This window comes from Desmodus rotundus, chromosome 11 (genome assembly GCF_022682495.2).
Source record: "Desmodus rotundus isolate HL8 chromosome 11, HLdesRot8A.1, whole genome shotgun sequence".
In the NCBI taxonomy this organism is placed as follows: Eukaryota; Metazoa; Chordata; class Mammalia; order Chiroptera; family Phyllostomidae; genus Desmodus; species Desmodus rotundus.
In genome coordinates, this window is record NC_071397.1 from 12823505 (window position 1) to 12842998 (window position 19494).

Sequence of the window (19494 nt, forward strand, 5' to 3'; positions counted from 1 at the left end):
GTGGCGGGTGTGGGATTAAATGAGCAAATATCTCGTTGCTTGTGCGTTCTCATCACCTCGCCACCTCGCCACCTCTCCCGAGTGCCACGTACCTGTGTGCTTCTGAGAGGAGCCTGCTCCTCCCCTTGTCTTAGGGTTCTCAGATAGAGCCAAGACTTGTTCCCGATTTCTGCAGCAGACTTGTCGTTGTAATAGTAAGTCGCAGAAGCGGATCCATCTCTACAACACAAACAGAATCAATGACTTACACTTCCCCATCCTTAACCTCGCTCTGACCGTCCTGACTTCCCTTTCTTCCTCCACACTACATTTCTTAGATGAAAGAGCGCCCCCCAAGGGACTTCTAAGTAAAAGGTGTCCTTGTGAGTAAACTCCACCCCCTCTATCTTCACAATTCCCGGAGGAGGCCTCCTTGAAAACTCACTCCTGGAATCAAATCCAGCGATGTCACTTACTAGCTATGCGGCTTTGCCAGCTTCACATTCTTCCTCCTTAAAACGGTGAGAATGGTAACCATCTCATTGGGGGTTGTGAAGATTAAACGGTGGTGTGGTCAAATGTCACACAATGAACCCCCTGGAAGTGTTAGCTGCTTTTTAAATTCTTGACAATCGACCTCAGTCTCCTTTTTTTCTCATCAAGTAATCATAATGGACAACCCAACACTTTTTATAAACCTTTAGGAAAGTTAGAGCCCAGCTACGTACCAGGTGACATACCTGTGTTCTACAGTAGCAACTATAAACCCATGAGAGGCCAGGTCATTGCCAATAGCAGAGTAAATTGTCCTTCAAAACAAAAAGAAGGATGCATTCAACTACCAGCCGTGATTCCAAGGTGGATTTATTAACAAACTGGGGCAACATGGAAGCTAGAAGCTATTACCCCCCGCCCCAAAGTAGTGCGGGGTGGGGGAGGAGGCAGAGAGTTGCGGTTCTCAATGGGGGGCAATTCTGCCGCCCCTCAGGGGATATTTGACAGTGTCTTTTGTCATTTTCATTGTCATGAGTTGGGGGAGGGTGCGGCTGACATCCGTGGGTAGAGACACTGCTGTCCAATGCAAGGACTGCCTACCCTCCACAACAAGAAATTATTCGATCCTAAACGTCAATAGTACAACGAAGGCTGAGGAACCCTGGTGCAATGATTACAAATACTGCCTTTGAGAGTTCTGAGTTTCAGCCGTGGCTCTGACACCTACTAGTTCCATGACTTCAGGCAATTACATTACTGAATGTTTGTCCTCATCTGTAAGGGGGCCTTTGCTGTAGAAGAGCTGTCAGGTTTTAATAAGATAGTGCAGGCAGGAAGGCAGTACAGTGTGGTTTCTAAGGGAACGGGACCTGCAGCCTGACCACTGTGTTGGAATCCTGGTCCCGTTACCTAGGAGCTGTCTACATTGGATAAGTCACCTACCTTACCGCTGCCTGGGGTGGGGGGGTTGTTGTTTTTTTAAAAAAATCTGTGGAAGGGTGATGTTATAACAGCACAGTACCTAGTGGGATTACTGTAAGGATTAAGTAAATACATTTCAGTGCTTATGATCATGTGTAACATGGTCATTACTGAACATGTCAGTTGTTGTTTCAATGACTGGACAGGGTGTGAGATGTTTAAAAATCATTTGCAAAGCCACAGCAACACTACCCACTCCAGGTCTTCACTCTGCACAACCTTCTCACATCACGCATTTAGTAGAAAATGTTCATAAAGAACAAAAAGGAGGTTGGTAGGAACTCTGTCCTCCACCCCTGAAGATGCAGGATCTAGTCAGTAAGGGACTATAATCCGATACGGGGATCGGCAAACCTTGTCTGTAAAAGGCCAAAGTATATGCATGTCCAGTTCTGTGGGCCATACATTATGTTCCCTTTTTGGGGGCAAATAGGTTCGGTCATTGATCCCTCAAAGCTAAAATTGCTCAGCCTCTTAAACTTTACCTGAATGCTCCCAAACCATGAGAAAAAACAATTAGTGGGTATTTTTCCCCAGTCCTCATAGGGGAATTCCAGCTGGCAGGAGTTTTCATTGAACCTAGATAACAATGGAAGATTGTCATTAGGGTTTTCGACTTGCAGGTTGCTGGTTTATTTAACTTGCATTTCCTTGGTACAAAATCCTGACCCAAGGAATTTATGTTTTTATGAACTATTAAAAATTCATTAAAAATTCTCCCATGAGATACCCACCAACCACAGACCTGAACCACACGTTTTTCCCTGAGACCACAGGATTGTTAATTACCAGTTCTCCTTGCCAGCTCTAAGCTGAAGGTGAGACATTTTCCTACTTACAGGTGTGTTCAGGAAGGTTATTCCTTACTACCAATCCCAGGTTTTGGCAAAACCTCAAAGGGAATATTCTGAAAACACGCTAAACTCCAGGAACTTTATACCAAAAGCCAGAATCTTTGACTGGGAGATGCCTCTCATTCTGTCTAGGTCATGGTCAAGAGAAAGGTGGAGGGACTGCTGACTTCATTCTCAGACATGGCCTTGCACACAGCTCTGCCACTCACTGGCTATTGACCTCGGGCCAGGTAAGAGAACTCTCCAGGCTTCAGGTTCCTCTTCCATCAAAGGAAGGAAATGACATCTATCTCATAGGGCATTTGTGAGAATTATACTTAAGTAGGTAACACATGTAAAACACCTCTGTAGCCTCATAGTAAGGCATGCAAAAAATGGAAATACTGTCTTCTCTTCCTTCACTTCTCCATTGTTATTGTCATTTTCATCACTTGTGTTTCATTTTCTCATCTGTGAAATAGAGTCGGGATCATGAAGATTGAATGTGATGATTGCTATGGAAGTAACTTATAAGTTATTCAAGCACCATAAAGATGCGTAGTTTAAAAAAATAATAATATTAAAAAATAATGCCAAGGAGATGTTTAAAATAAATGCCAAAATCTATAGGTAGTTTTGAGGGGGAAGTTTGAAGATACCGTTAACACCAGCCCAACAGTAGTGTCTGGTCTAATAGATAAAGAAGGAAAAGCCTACATTCACGAAACGTAGACAAATTACGTGGTGAATGCACATTAGATCGTCTTAGGAAGAGAGGCTGGTCCCTTGCGGCTGGGCGGTGGGAATGACAGTAGAGTCTCCTCACTTGTGGTGAGTAGGAAAATTAGTTTTCAGTCCTCTGTTTTGGATTTGGAGAACTATGGTGGCTTCTACTTTCTTTCTCTTTCTGTCCGACATTGGCAAGCATTTCAGCCCAGCTGCTGCTCTCACCGTGTTATGGCCCCACCACAGCACGGAAGAAGAAAAACCAAAGACCAGCCATTGAGAGAAGTTAGAGCCATCTGCTATCTCTCAACTGTGCGAAAGTCTGACATTCTCTTCCCCTCCACCCATCCCGTCATATTCAGAATATGTTATTCTGAGTGAACACCCTTGATTCTCTGAGAGTTACCTGGCCTTTGGCCCTTTAAGACATAGGTACTGTCTTTGTCATCTTGGTAGAAGTTTAGACTGGTGGAAATCTACTCTGGTCCTTACCTGCCTGAAACTCTTGCTGTTTTCACGACTTTCTTATATTCTAGAGCATACAAAGCAGGATTTGCAGAAATCTTACCAAATAATAAGTTCAAAACTTTGCCCATAAGCCAGTGGGTTCCAAGAAATTTACTGAGACCATAAAAATATTCTTTGTTTGGGATCCAAACAGTGTCGGGGTGATCACCGGGTTGGGATGGATAATATAAACGCACGAAGGAGCTCTGCAGGGGAAAGAAATTAGTGGGCTTTTAGTCAAGTTGCTTCTCAAACAGATTCCAGCAGCTATTTCAGTGCGGATCCAAACGCCTCTGTTGTTCGTGGGGAGGTTCAGAGAGCTTTTTACGCTGCTGTCACTATTGAATACAGACAAAAGAGAAGAGAAATAGAACAGCAACAAGCTTTCTGGATGAAAAAAAAGTGAGCCTGGTTTCAGCCATTAAGGAGGGGAAAAGTAGAGCTCACAGTTAAGTTAATCAGATGACAGCATTGAATTGGGGAATGACTCAACTAGCAAGGCGATAGAAATGGCAAAATGAATCATTCTCAGATGATGTTGAGGTCAAGTTTTAAGACCTCTAGGGAGCCAAAGCAACAGTCAACATAAGGATACGTGGTATGAAAGCATCACCTTAGCAGTATATTTAGACATCAAGTCTGTACAACCGACGGAATAAGGTCCACTTCCTTTGGGGATTTTAGCTTGGCCAGATATTGCAGCAGCCACTAGAGCTTGTATTTTATTGATCCGTGCTGAAAAACAGGTAAACATTATCTCACTTGTCATCCATTACACCCCAGACTTTGTTATGTAAACAAATTCCAATCGAGTACCTGCCCATAGTGTCCGGTGCCCTTTACCTCTTTACTAACTGGTAAAATGTACAATTACTGAGCACCTGCTGTATGCAAAGTGCTGTGTGGGGAAAATGATGGAGACATAGCTCTTCCCCAAAGACACTTAGGACTACCACCTCCCACAGCTTATGGCCTTGCCCTTACCTGCTCCTCCAATCCAGAGCATATCCAAGCCCACTTCCCAAATCTGTTTCTCCTAAGCATGAACTTTATCTCCCATTTCTGATCCGTGCTTACAACTCCCCACTGCATACACCCACCTGATGTCCTTCCCGTAGGCACATCAAAGCCAATGGTCCAAAGTGAAACTATCTCCCAACTCCCCCTCCTCATCCTTCAGCCAGAAACCTGGGGATCGACCTCCTTCTTATCAACCCCCTACATCCAACCAAGTCTCAATTTTTAACACTGTTTTTAGCTCAGCGTTACCTCTCTAGTATACTCCTGACCCTCTGGCTGAACTGCTTCATTTACACCTTCACTCTCTCTTGGCAGACAGCTGTCATCTCTCCTAACTGTTGTATTCACCTTGGAACTTGGCCTTTTCAAATGCATCAGTTCACCCAGCTCCTGGAGTGATTTAGAACACCTATCTCAGCGGGGTGATTCTTTGTAAAATCCTTCAATGGCTTCCTGTAACTATGTGGTTTTTCTTGGAGGAGGAATGTTTTGGAATCTTTTTGGAAGGTAATTTGCAGCTGGTATTTAAATCTACACATACCTTCCTAAGCTACTGCCATTGCTACTTGAGGCACCAATGTGGCCTATACTTCCAGTGTTCTGGGGTTCAGTGTGTTCATAGGCACACAAGTTCAACCCCCCAATTCCTGGCCACTTTAAGAAAGACCCTCTGTGACATGGAGTTCCACTGCCTTGGACTCTTCTCCTGCTTTTCCCCTGCATCTCCCTTGCACGGGCGTCGGGACTCCTGAGCTACACGCTGAGCTATCTGGCGCCTCTACACCTGTGTGTCAGTTCCCTGTGTTTGAAATCCCTGTAGCAAAATCCTATTCAACCTTTAACATCTGGATTTGACGTAGGCCTTCTCTGAAGCCTTCCCTGATCCCCAAGACTTAATCATTTTATCCTTAGTGTTCAATCAATTTCCTGTATATATTTGCATCATTCTTCCTATCACATTATATTAAAATTATGTGTTTGTACACTCTGTCTTTCATAGTAGGCTATATCTTAAGGGCTGTATCTATGTTTTTGTACCCTCAGATCCACAGTCAGCGCTCAATAAATATTTGCAAAAATGAGCTGAAGTGAGCTTTTCACTGCCACTGGTCTGTCATTGCCCCCAAGTGCTTCATGGTGTGCATTCTCTTACCCACCCACTCCTGGAACTTTATCTCTGCTGTCAAAGCCCTTCAACACTTCTGCGTTTTCATGTCCTCTGTCTCCTTTCTAAAGGAGACCTGATTTCCTTTCCAGATGGAGAGTCCGAACATCAGCAGAGCCAGACTTCACTTTTCTGGAGCTGGCTTGCCCGCTCCGTTCCTTCTGTTGGATTGTCAGTCAATTACTCTGCTAGACAGATCCCCTCATGCTTGCCATCACATTCTGCCTCTGCCACTAAGACACCTAGACCATATTAGGAATGGCGCCTGCGTTAATATCACAGAGAATCACCCAGAAATATTTTGAATCAGCAGAAGCAGCCCACTTGTACCCTCCACATTGGTGACTAACTGAAGCACCTGCCAGAGATGAGCCTTTCAATACATAAGGTCTGGCTATGCAAAGCTGGTCCACAGACCAGTATCACTGGCATCAACTGGAAGTTTGAAAATGCAGGGCCTCAGCCCAGTTCTACTGAACCAGAAAAGGTGTGTCTATTAAAGTTTAAGAAGCACTGGGCTAAGGTACCAGGTTACCTGTCAACAAGGTCAGCAATTCACAGGCAAATGGTAGAAGGTGGTTCCAAGGAAGACAGGGGGTGAGCCTGGGGCTCGGAGCTGGTGATCTTATTTTAGATACCAACTGTATCTCTTGTAAGCAATGATGCTCTGGTCTAGGCCATTTACTCCCCTCTCTTATCCTTATTTGTAAAGTAGGGAGCAAAGCACGTGACCGGCCTGCAGGCCTGTTGTACGGATGGTGTGATACATATGTCAAGTAGCTGGCTCAGACCACAACATATAAGAGGCAAACAGCTAATATTATCTGTCCCTTACCTAGAGTGACTTAACTCTGGCTACCCCAGTTCAGTCCTTTAGATGCATTTTGGCTGATCTAAGCTAAACCCTACCATTTTCCCCTGGGGGAGATTCAAAATTCAAGGCATTTCCTCAGAGATTTTTTTAAAACACACATAACTTACTTGTAAGGCTAGCATGTTAGGGTCAGTAGAATCATAAAGGCTCATTCTCTCCCATTTGAGACTGCCTACTGAGCCGTGCTTTGTGGAGTCACAGGGAGACATCAAGTCCAGAGAACGCCAGGGTAGGGCACACCTGCCTTGTGTCTTGCTGTGTCCCGCCCATGGGAAGCCACCGTGTGATGGCACAAAGTCTTCATAGAGTTTGGTGAGAGCCCCAAGGAACCCACAGCTCCCTGCAGGTACTACCTCTGGAGTTGGGAGTTGAGTTCTTGAGTCATGGAAGGGTTCCAGGGGGCACAATGTTCCCCCTGTGAGATGTCAATTCCACCTGTGCCCTGGGAGCCTTTCCCCAAAATCTAAAACCTGCTCCACCTACAAGCATCTCCACTCAGCATTTCGGAACCACAGGTCAAGGTGAAACTGCAGGCCTGCCTATGCCAGGACACCTGACCCCTGAGGCCTTAGGAAACTTCGAACTGGCCCAGGTTCGGGTTTAGGTCTGCAGGGCCCTGTGGCTAGCCAGTGCCAGGGGGCTGAGAAAGGCTCACCAGCCTGCCCCTAATCTGGTCATAGCCCTGGATTTCCTGTTCTCTAACCATCCATCTCATCACAAAGGGAGAGACAGGGGAGAGGACTGCCAGGTTGAATGGCCCCTCTCTAGATGACCTAATTTTGTGGTTCAGAATTTATGCCACTTCCTACTTTTCTTCAACTTCATTTTCATAAAAGTATTAGGACCCTTGGTATATTATTGATCATATAACCCATTTCTAGTGGAAATCATTTGTCAGGTATTCACTCCTGGGTTTGGAGATGGACTGTACACGAGCCAGGAACACTGTACCCTCTTATAGGGCTTATGTCCTCCATGGCAAACAGGCTATCTCTAGCCCATCCTTATAAACCTTTTCCCTACATAACCATATTTCCTATGTATTTGTTTAGCAAGGAGAATATATATAATCATCTTTTAATCTTTTATTTAATGAACTATTTCTAATAATATAAAAAACATTTATGCATCCATATTTGAGCATTTAAAATGAGTGGGGCATTGGGCTCAACGCTGGAACTGCAGAGATGAATGAAGCAGTGTCCCAAGCTTCTGCCGGTCCAATGACAGCGTTCCAGTGGTTCTCAAACATGAGGGGATAGAACACACATTTTGAGATTACCACCCTCTACCAATAAAAAGCACCTGATGTTAATGCCTCCTAGGTAATAACTCACTCATCATGTAAGATGTTTCTTGTTTTCAATGCTTGGAAAAGGTAATGGGGAATTACTTTAATGAGGCTGTAAGCCCCTTGAACTTGACTACAAACCCTCTGGCTTAGTCAGTAGTATATCGCTGATGCTTCAGCTTCCTGGCAAGTGTTGCTGAGGGAATGGACCTGTGCGATCATGTGCCAATTCCTATACCAATGTAGATACAAGATGGAGTCCCTCTCCTACTGGTGCATTCATTTCCCCAACTATGAACTAGGGCGAAATTTATCTGTAAGGTGCTGGCTATGAAAGGTCTTTTGAAAATGCTCCAGCAATGAGTCACCCATCAAGCCTGAATAACTAGATACAGAGGGACCTTATCTATCCAGGTGCACAGGTCTGTGCGTACAGACATTAAGACACCATTCAGAAGCCACCTACACGCTCACCTGAGGAGATTGGATAACGAAGCTTATGCATCACAACCCTCTGGGATTAGCAGGGACTCACGAAGCTCCAGAAGCATCTCTTGCAATAAAGTTCCTTCTTAATGACGGTAGATGTATCTGTCTAGAGATGACTGTCCCACTCTAGCCACCTCTCCTGGGCTTGTCTGTGCCTCCCTCTCCACTCCTTCCCTCCCACCACAGTGTAAGAAAGAGCAAGTGGCACAGTCCATTCTCATCTGGAACTCCCTAGCACCTACTTAGCCCTACTTCTCTCTGTCATTAGGTAGAAAAGATTGCTTCCCTCTGGATCCCCACACCCTAAACTGCCATCTTCTCACACCACTGCTACCAGAACTACACCTGTTAGGCACGACACCTGCCTCTTCTTCCCCTGTGTGGAAGCAAGTGTTGAGGTTGCTTCTGAGGGGGTTCCAGGAGAGTGGGGTTACTATATGGGAGGAAGAGTGGGTTAGGGCAGTGAGGGAGGGAAGTTCCTCATGGGGATGCAAAATGAGCTTTCAGCTTGTCTGGCTCTGTCCTGTAGCCATCCATAATATTAGAAGACAGGTCTTGGAATGAGGAAGTGAGGCCCTATTCCCTGCCGCAAGAGAACAGAGGGCCTCCACGAGCATCTTCCTGATAAAACTGGCTAAAAGGCCAACTTATCTGAGGCCACTTTGAGTCTGGCACCAGGTCAACTGCGCAAGCCTTGAATAAATGTGCGTCTTACCTGATGGTTGAATATGGGCAACAGGATTTAGGTCTTGCCAGTCAAAAGGATGAACCAGGGTGAGGCAGCTGCAGAGGCAGAAGAGCGCATGCAATTTGGGAGGCGACATCTTGGAAGCTGAGCAGTGGTTTCAGCTTAACCTTCTTCAAGGCAGATTATCAAAAGAAGAAAAAACATGCAATAAAGAGGATTTGAGTAGGCTGGCAAATTAGTGTTATTAGATACTAGTAACATGATTCTATGTATTATAAGGGATGAAGACATTTGGAAAAAATGGCACAAGCATTTTCTGGGTTGTATTTTTGATAGCAATATCCTTGGTAATATGTCTGCAGAGCACAAAAATAACACGTTTAGGCTGTTATATTAGGTTTTTAGTCACTAGTTCTCTAAATTTATAGCAGTCAAGTTTGATTATAAAGAAGAGCATCAACATATAATGATTGTAATAATCATATTATAATAATCAGAATCTTAATAATATCCATAGGCATGTCTAGCACAGAGTAAACATTCAATAAGTTTTGGCCAATATTTCCATCATAGTTACAGAATGATTGTATTGCTACAGCTGTGGTTGTTTTTTGGCATTGACAAGGTTGTATTTTTGGTTATCCCTATAATCCTACTACACTGAAATCTTCCCAAAGGCAGAGGTCAGGTCTTCTTTATGTCCCTAGGGCCTAACAGAGGGACTGGTATGCCATTGGTATTGAATGTATGTTTGTAGAATCCATGAATAAATGTATGTGGTGCAACGAATAGAATATCAGACTCATGATAACAGTAAATGATATTATAATTGGGCTCATGCCAACATCTTATTCGCAAAAACTATCTCGTATTTGTACATCACCTTTCCCCTTTAACGTTTCTCCTCTCAACTTTTGCAGTGATGGAAATGGTCCAGGCCATCACCATCTCTCACTTGAACTTCAGCAAAAACCACAAATTGGTCTCCCTGCTTTTACCCTTGTCCCTGTAGTTTATTCCCAGTGTAGCAGCCAGATGGATCATGTCACTCCTCTGCTCAGAATCCCCAAATGGCTTTATATCACACAGAGCAAAAGCCACAGACCTAAAGTCACCTAGAAGGTTCTACACAGGTTGTACTCAGTAGACCCCCAGTCCTACCCCAGCCTGACTCACTGCAACCACACTGGCTTCCTTGTCATTCAGCAAATACATCAGGCACTCCATGCCCGCCTTGGGATCTTCACATGTCCCTTCTTCCAGAAAGTTCTTTTTGGCCTGATACCCAAATGGCTGGCTCCCTCACCCCTATGTTTCTACTTCCATGTTACCTTCTCAGTGAGGTTTTCCCTGATCAATTTGAAAGTATAATCCAACCCCCTTCTCTACACTAACACATGCGTCCCCACGTTCTATGTTTCTCCAATATCTACCACCAACTAATGTGCATGCTCAGACATTGTTTGTTAATTGTTTATCTTCGTCTGCTAGAAAGTCAGTCCTGTGAGTGCAGGCAATTTTGATTGGTTTTTTTCCCCTGCTGCATTCCCCAAACCTAGACTAGGGCTCGGTACACAACAGGCACTGATAAGTGCGTGCTGATGAATAAATTCTGATTCCTAGTAGTTTCTAACACATACAGTTGCTTACAGAAACTGAGCCAAGTCTAGTGACCCATGTGCGTGTTGGACCCACTGATACGAATGGAGTGCGAACTGGTTGGCACAGTTATTCTGGAGGAAGATGCAGACCGGTGGCACACACCGGCCTATTAGTGCTCCTGAGCACCTATGTGCTCCCCTACTTTTTCTGACCTTCCTTGTGGCTAGACAGAGCCATGGGGCTGATTTCTGACAAATGGGGAATTGAATGGAAGTGGCCTAGGACACTTGACAGTCAGTATGTCTTCTCCATCCCTTCCTTTCCCTGATACAGCAAACGTAGAAACCACGTGTGGTTCTCAAGATGGGGGAAGCCTGGGTCCCCGTCACTGAACAGAGAAGAGCCCCTGCCGTTTCACAAGGCCTTTCGGGAGCAGAAAACAAATCTTTGTTGCGTGAAGCCACTGAAATCTCCAGGTAAAGCTGTTATTTCAGCCCAGCATGGCTTATCCTGACTAATACCAGACCTGCAGCTATTCAGTCAATGGGCACTTACTACGCATATGCTACACACCCTCTGCTATGTCACCAACTGTGGAAATGCTGGAGCACCCAACACAATCGCTGCTCTGAAAGAGCTGACAATGGGGTTTCCGAGATGAGACCAGCACATCTCATGGAGGAAGATAGCAAACCGCAGGGACGTTTAAAAATTCTTAAATAAAATGGCACAAACTCTCAGGGCAACAGGAATTCAGAGAGAAAGGCTGCAGAGGAGACAGGGAGGTAGCAAGGTCAGCTCTACCACGTGCGTTATAAAAATCCAGATAGGTAGCTGGGAAAAGTGTCCCTGGAACGCTAAGCTTCTTGGGCTACTTGTAGAATAACTGTATTTCCTAAATATGTATATGTACATATATATATATATATATATACACACACACACATACACACTCAGAAAAAATGTGTACAGTGTAACTATTTAAAATTATAAATGTTGGTTGGTTATATTTTATCTTATGTCAGCATTATTTTTAATTTATATAGGATCATATATGATTTCAAATCATGTTAATGCCTGTTAATACATGATTTCAAAAATCCAAGCACGGCACAATAAAGTGAGTTAAAAATGGAGTGGTCTCTTCACTGATAATCAGTTGCTAATAGGTTTTTCCATATGTACTTCTATGTTTGAATACATGCATACACCCAACACACACATCCATCTATAGCTATACATAAATAGTTTTAAAATGTATTACAAAACTCCACACTGTATTTACACTTGCATTTTTAATCTGACCGTGCACTGTAGATATCTTGTCACAGGAGCGCACTTAGGAGCGGCTCCGGGAAAGTTTCTGCGCGAATTGAATACTTCTGCTGCTGCCATCTGAAGGCTTCTTATATCCCAAACGTTTTGCACAGTTTCTGGCAAGTTACCTTATTTAATCATGACCAAAATAATCTGCGAGGCAGGTTTAAGTATCCTCATCCTGTTAATGAGGACATTGAGGCAAGGAGAGTTTAATTAATTTGTCCTAACCCAGCAGCTAGCAAGCGCTGGAGGCAGGGCCTGAACCCAGAATGCCTCAGTTCCTGCTTTAACCGTGACATACAAGCTTCCTGTAGCATCAGTTCCTGCTCAGTCAAAAACTATCATATTCTAAGTTAGTAAATAGAAAAATTACTTTTAGTGATGCTAAGGTGCTCAGGAACTGCTTGGATTGAGAAGATGACTTAACAAAGAGTGAGAACTTCTTCTCCTGAGAGATGAGACTGTCTCATGGGTTTTGCCCTGATGTATATTTGGAGCAACAGGCTAGAAAGCTGCAGGGTGCTGTGTACACATCCAGGGAAATGACTGCCGAGTTTCCCAAACAAACGACAAAGAAGTTGTACCGAAGTCAGGCTGTGTCTGGCCAGCTTCCACCAGCCCCCCTCTGTTGGACTGTCACAACTTGTTTTTTCAGCAGATAACATCATCCGCAGAAAGTATTTACAGGGTCAGGGGCACAGTGCTGCAGAAAATTCCATGCCCAATGTCTACAGTCTATAACTGAATAGGGGAGTGTCATTCGCCCCGTTTGGAAAATCGCTGGAGATAAAAATTAGACAAAAATGAAGACAAAGTGCAATACATAAGGAGACCAACAGCGATTTTGAGGAACACCGCACTGACCCAGCGAAGATTAGCTTGCCCGCAGCTCCTTGGTGCTCATCACACCGTCCCTGTCAATAACCTCAGGAAGAACTGGGGGCAGCCAGGTGCTGGCAAGGCTCCCCCAAGTCCCCCAAGCAGGCCTGGGGTGCTCCGCCCACCCCATGTTTCCTCCCAGCACACAGCTATCACCTTTGGTCCTCAGAATGGAGCAGGGCACAAGGCCAGGTGAAACTGCACGCTAGAGGTCCCAACCTGACCTCGTGCATGCTACAAAATGCTCTGGGGAGACCTTTGACCATACTGACCCGGGAGCTCCACCCCAGAACTACTGACTCAGAACCTTCAGGAGGCAAGCCCAGCCACCTGCAGCTTAGCTGTCTAGGGATTTGGACACAGCCAATCCCAGAATATGGTGTTCAGAAACTGCTGCAATGGAACAACAAGTACTAACTGTTGAGAGATTTTCATCAGCCTACCATATGTGTTATCTGATTTCATCCTCTAAAATGATTTAATGATTGGCTGACTCATTCATTCGTTCATTCAATTGGTTATGTTTTCAATTACTCAATTTTAAGAGTGCCTATGAGTCAGTCACTACGTTTGGGAATAAAAAGATCTTTTTTGCACTCTTTGAGTATTTTATTTTATTTTTAAACTTTTTTTATTTTTCAATTACAGTTGGCGTACAATATTATTTTAGCTTCAGGTGTGCAGCAGAGTGGTTAGGCGTTTATGTAACTTACGAAGCGATCACCCCAATGAGTCCCGTTTCACCATGACACCGTACACAGTTACCACAGTGTTACATAGTTATTACAGTGTTACTGCCTACATTGCCCATGCCGTACTTTACATCCCTGTGACTACTTCATAACTGTCAACGTGCACTTAATCCCCTCACCTTTCTTCACCCATGCCCTCCGTCCTCCTCCCATCTGGCGACAACCAATTTGTCCTCTGCATCCTGTGACCCTTACACAACATATCTGAGTCAACACACAAAAATATCTCATGCACAGGGAAGTAAAGCCCTAAACATGCATGCACTATGGCCTATGTTGCAACCCTAAAGAGCCAGCACATACGTGTACACACGGAAACTGCACAGATGTTAAACAATAAGAGAATATCACTGATGGGATTTTATTATAATTAACATGATGATTACAAAATAATTCTTTATGACTAAGAAACTGTTTACAATGTAATTTTAATTGGAGAAAGGATATAAAATTGCCATTAAAAATTCATACTAAAAAGACTATTAATATAACATGGGTAATGGAATTATGTTTGTTTTTTCCATTATGTTTAACGTATTTTATAATACAATGTATCACTTTACTAATAAGAAATAATTTTAAGAAGATATTTAAGAAGGGTTTCTATGATCATGAAAAGTATTTATACTTAATATTTAGTAAAATGTTACACAGAGATTTGAGAAAATTATCCTTGATCCCAGATACATAAAAGAAAAGGGAGGAGGTGAGACAAGAAGAAGAAACAAAGTAAAGAAATAACAAATATTTACAAGGTTTATCTTCTTTAGAGGGTTTTGTATAGTTAGAAACTAAAGGTAATTTTTTATCCTCCCCTCTACTTTTCTCTTCTTCAATATTTTAAATCTATGAGAATGTCTACTTTTTAAAAACCAATTCTTTAAAAACTAAAGCCTGAAAATCATTTTCTTCAAATTTGGCTCCTTGACCACTACATAAAATACCATCCTGGCAGATCGAGAAGACTTCAAATGGAGCTCAGAGAGCACATTCTATTTCAATCCATTTAGAAGGAGGTATCTTTTTGTCTTTCTTCTGTGGGCTTTGTATCCACCACTGACACCACAGTTTCCTATGCACTCTTCAAATTTCAGCCAAGATCTCATATGGACTACCGTTACGTCCACTAACCCCGCTTTCCCCACTGTCTGTCACTGTCAAATCCCATCAGGCATCACCTCCCTTTTAAAATACAGATAAACCAAAACACTAGGTAAAATGTCCTTCTCAAGTTCAGAATTTCTGTCAAGAGCTAACGGATGAGTCCGAGTAAAACGCAGTCCCCGCAGCAGGTAAGTCCTCTGTTCCTGGCAAAGGGAAAGAAAGTGCTGTTTCACGGGTATCAGTGGGGTCCCCGTCAGACTCTGTTTTAGTCACTTTTGCAGTGGGAGTGTATGCCAGGCAGAAAAATGACACTACTCCCCGCTCCCCCCCACCAAAAAAGCCAACGTCCTAATCCCCAGTACCTGGGAGTGTGTTACCTGGGAGTATGGCAAAGGGGAAACTAAGGTAGCAGATGGAATTAAGGTCGCTAATTAGTTGAATTTAGGAAGATTTTCCTGGAATATCTTGATCTGGCAGGAACAGGTTTTCCCAAACCACAATGTTGATGTAGCTTAATGGGGTGTCCAACCCGCAGCCCATGGGCCGCATGTGGCCCAGGGAGGCTATGTGTGCGGCCCAACACAAAACCGTAAATTTACCTAAAACATTCTAAGATTTATTTTCGTTAGTGTTTGTGTACTTAATGCACCAGAAATGTGCATTAATGCACCAAAGAACATGCATGGTCTCCCGAATCTGGAAAAGGGAAGGAGACAGATGTCCCCCTGGCGCCCCCTGAAAGGAACGCAGCCCTGGAAGCCCCTGGATTTTAGCCCTGGGAGGCCATTTCAGATGTCTGACCTACAGAACTGCACGATTGTAAATTTGTGTTGCTTTAATTAAGCTAATAAATTTGTGATAAATTGTAATAGCAACAATAGAAAACTAATACAAAGCATAGAAAGTTTCAGAGTGAGACCAGAGAGCAAATAAGAGATCAATTTACTTTCAGCTAAAGTTAAAGAAAGCGATTTTTGAAATCTCACAATTGACCCAATACCAGCCGAATGATTAAGATAAAATCTTCTGCTTTGGATATTTTACAGTAGGATGGAGGCGGAGACTGTCAACCTTCCAGCCCTGGTTTGTAAGCAATGCGTGAGCATTTTTTTATTGCAGTACCTTTTGTTGTTGTTTTATGTTAAGTGTTACATATTTGTTGTTTAAAAATTCAAAAACTTCACAGCAGAGGAAATCGTCAACAAAATAAAAAGTCATCCCACGGAATGGGAGAACATATTCGCCGATATCTCTGATAAGGAGTTGGTATCCCAAATCTATAATGTACTTATAAAACTCAACACCATACAACTGTAATTGAATAACAATAAAAATTTAAAAAAAAAACTCAACACCAAAAAAACAAACAACCCAACCAAAAATTTGGCAAAGGACCTGAATAGACACTTCTCCAAAGAGGACATACAGGCGGCCAATAGACATATAAAAAGATGCTCAATGTCACTAATCATCTGAGAAATGCAAATAAAATCTACAGTGAGATACCATATCACACCTGTTAGAATGGCAATCGTCAATAAATCAACAAACAACAGGTACTGGTGAGGATGCAGAGAAGGGGATCACTTTCACACTGTTGGTGGGAATGAGGACTGGTGCAGCCACTGTAGAAAGCAGTATGGAGATACCTCAAAAAGTTAAAAATGGATCTATCTGACGTTCGACCCAGCAATCCCACTGCTGGGAATATATCTGAAGGAACCCAAAACACTAATTAGGAAGAATATAAGCACCTCTATGTCCATTGTTCAGTTATTTACAGTAGCCAGGATATGGAAGCACCCCAAGTATCCATCAGTGGATAAACAACTTTGGGACATTTATACAGTGGAATACTACTTAGCCATAAAAAAGAAGAAAGCTTTACCCTTTGCAACAGTATGGATGGACCTGAAGAACATTATGCTAAGTAAAATAAGCCAGTCAGAGAAAGACAAATACCATATGATTTCACTCATATGTGGAATCTAGTGAACAAACTGAACTAACAAGCAAAACAGACAGATTCATAGATGAAGAACAGATGATGTCTAGTTGGGAAGGAGAGGTTAGGGAGTGGAGGGAGTGAGGAAAAACAAAAAATGACTCATGGACAACAGTGTGGTGATTGCTTGGGGGAAGGGGGTATGAGGGGACTAAATGGTAATGAAAAAATATAAGAAAGATAAAAAATAAAATAAAAGTTCAAAATTTATGGAAAGGTGTAACTCTGAAAGCCCAGATTTCTGTAACTTTACACCCATGCCTTCCCCTGAGAAGCAGTTTTGTCTTGTGGAAACTCCTGCTCATAACTGGATATAAATGACCTCAGACATTTTTCTGTAACAATGTTTAAAAGCAACTATACATTTGCTTGATAAGGACACAGTATTTCATTCTGAAACAGGCTAAAGGCAGCTAGAACATCATCCTATGGCAGTGACTCTCAGCCACAGTGGCTTTGCTTCCCAGAAGAGACCTGGCAATGTCTGGAGACACTTTTGCTTGTCACCCCTGGGACGGAGTACTGGTGGCACCTGGTGGAACCAGACCGGGGATGCTGCTATCCATCCTACAGTGCATGGGACAGCTCCTACGCCCCAGACATATCCAGCCCCAAAGGTCAATAATGCTGAGACTAGGAAACCATATCCTTGTTTACTTCATTTTGAAACAAGCTACAGGGAGGCAGATGCCTGGTCAACACAAGCCATTTGCAATGTTTTCACAAAGTAGAGAGAGTTCTCTATGACAGGAGGGATTTAAACACCGCTAACTGGTCCTGTGCTGAAAAAAGGGACAGGTGCATGGGTATGGTTAGACTCTGAGGTTCCATCTTTATCTAAGAATATGACTCCTTTCCAAAGCATCAACACGAATTTCCTCATTTCATACTTGTTCATACTGAAAGCTGAAAAGAGAAAAACTACCCACTCTTAATACTATTTTCTCTTTCCTGTATGAACTAATGGAATCAAAATTCAGTGTAGACATTATCTCAGATGCATAACATCTAAGTGACTTCTACAAAAGTGCCTAACACCTCTTAACTTGGGAAGTAGAACACAACTCTCGTGAAATCATTTCCCAACCTAAGGAAAGTGAGAAAGATCAAGCAAGCAAAATAAGAAGCAATATGCTATTGTGGAAGTAATTTAATAAAACAACCATTTATAAATACAAGTACCTAACAGCTGCAACTAGAATGAAATTGACTGATTTTACGAGATTTTGAAAATGGGAACCCATCTGCATCCAGTTTGCAAACGTCCAGATGTCTTTAAGACCATAAGAGTTCCCTGAGCGGCTGGATGTCACAGTGGAAGTGTAGTCCAGGAAACAATAACCCAACAGTAACTGGACCAGTGAGGGAACGAGGCAGCAAGTCACAGGAGAAGGTGTTGAAGGAGCCAGGGATGTTTACTCTGGGAAGAAACCCAGACAGCACTTGACAGTTAAGAGATTTATGGAAAAGGGACGTTTTACTTGGATCCCTGTTCTAGTAGAGGGACAGTGTAAGCACAGGTCTGGGGACCACCAACCAGCAAGGATCCTGAGAAGGATCCCTGCACTGAATGAGGGAGAAAGTGGAACAGATGGGCCAGATAAGCCTAAACCTGAGTTGACAGTTCAGGCAACTCCCGTGAGTTAAACAGAGCTGTGTACCAGAATCGTCAGTGGTGGGGACCCGGACCAAAGGGGCTGTCTGAAAGGGAGTCACACCACTCTTCAGCTGATTCCTGTCATGTAGGAATGAGAACCCCTTGTTACCAGATCTTCCAGTTTATTTTTCCAGAAAAGCTGGAAAACCACAGTTGTATGTAAAATCTACTGCTTTATAAAGGATAGCAGCTAATTCAACAGTTCAAAACCTGTAACTCAAATGGAATAGATGAATGGCCTCCAGAGGGAACGTGAACCTCTTTTTTAAAGATGCCTCGACCATCCTCAACCCTAAGAGACTAGGATGGTAAACACGGCAGAAAAGAAACCGCACAGGTCCCTGAATTACTGTCGCATTTTGTCTGCAATTTGAATCACCAGAGTGGCTGCTTCAAGCTCAAATTCAGATGCACTGACCAATAAATAATGAACGGGTTCTGGCAAGTGAAGATAACTGAGACCGTTAAGCTGCTAAGAGCTGGCTCTTCCCCCTACACCATGTAAGTGAGGAAGGGCTCCTTTCTCTTGTAAACAGAGACATTTCCATCTAGTGAGTTGCACTTCGAAATGCGGCAGCAAAGAGAAGCAGGGTTGCCTTATGCCAGTTAGTGGCCCTGTTGCTGAGGTCATCTCTCCCTTAGTTGGTAAACAACACTGACACTCTTCCCTGGCCTCCTAAAATCTAGTCAGTGACCGATTAGGGAATGTTCACAAGCTTCCTTTGAGAGAGAATGCTTCAGTAAGGGAAACAATCCTATTCAACTTTGGTTCACAGTCATCTCCAGAAATTTATATGCTGCCACATACAGATTTTCAATTAGCAAAGGATCTTTGCCCACCCTGGCTGGTGTAGCTCAGTGGATTGAGCTTCCAACCAAAGGGTCGCCAGTTCCATTCCCAGTCAGGGCACATGCCTGGGTTGAAGGCCAGGTCCCCAGTAGGGGGCGTGTAAGAGTCAACCACACATTGATGTTTCTCTCCTTCTCTTTCTCCTTCCCTTCCCCTCTATCTAAAAATAAAATAAATAAAATCTTTAAAAAAAAATCTTCGCCCAACAGATATTTGTGCACAGGTGTATCCAGAACAAAGGCAAAGCTGCTAACTCCGGTATTTTTTCCAGTTGCCA

The 19494-nt window shown here is 43.3% G+C and overlaps 1 protein-coding gene across 1 annotated transcript in view; it reads right to left on the reverse strand.

The window, feature by feature from the left end:
• The window catches only part of PLA2G7 (phospholipase A2 group VII), a 29786-nt gene that overhangs the window by 6856 nt on the left and 3436 nt on the right, over nt 1-19494 (reverse strand). The window contains exons 2-7 of the mRNA XM_053914291.2: nt 9076-9218; nt 4135-4256; nt 3583-3727; nt 1941-2034; nt 720-788; nt 93-219 (exon numbers count right to left, since the gene is read on the reverse strand). Of these exons, the coding sequence (XP_053770266.1) occupies nt 93-219; nt 720-788; nt 1941-2034; nt 3583-3727; nt 4135-4256; nt 9076-9184 (666 nt within the window). The 5' untranslated portion in view covers nt 9185-9218. The remainder of the gene's footprint in view (nt 1-92; nt 220-719; nt 789-1940; nt 2035-3582; nt 3728-4134; nt 4257-9075; nt 9219-19494) is intronic.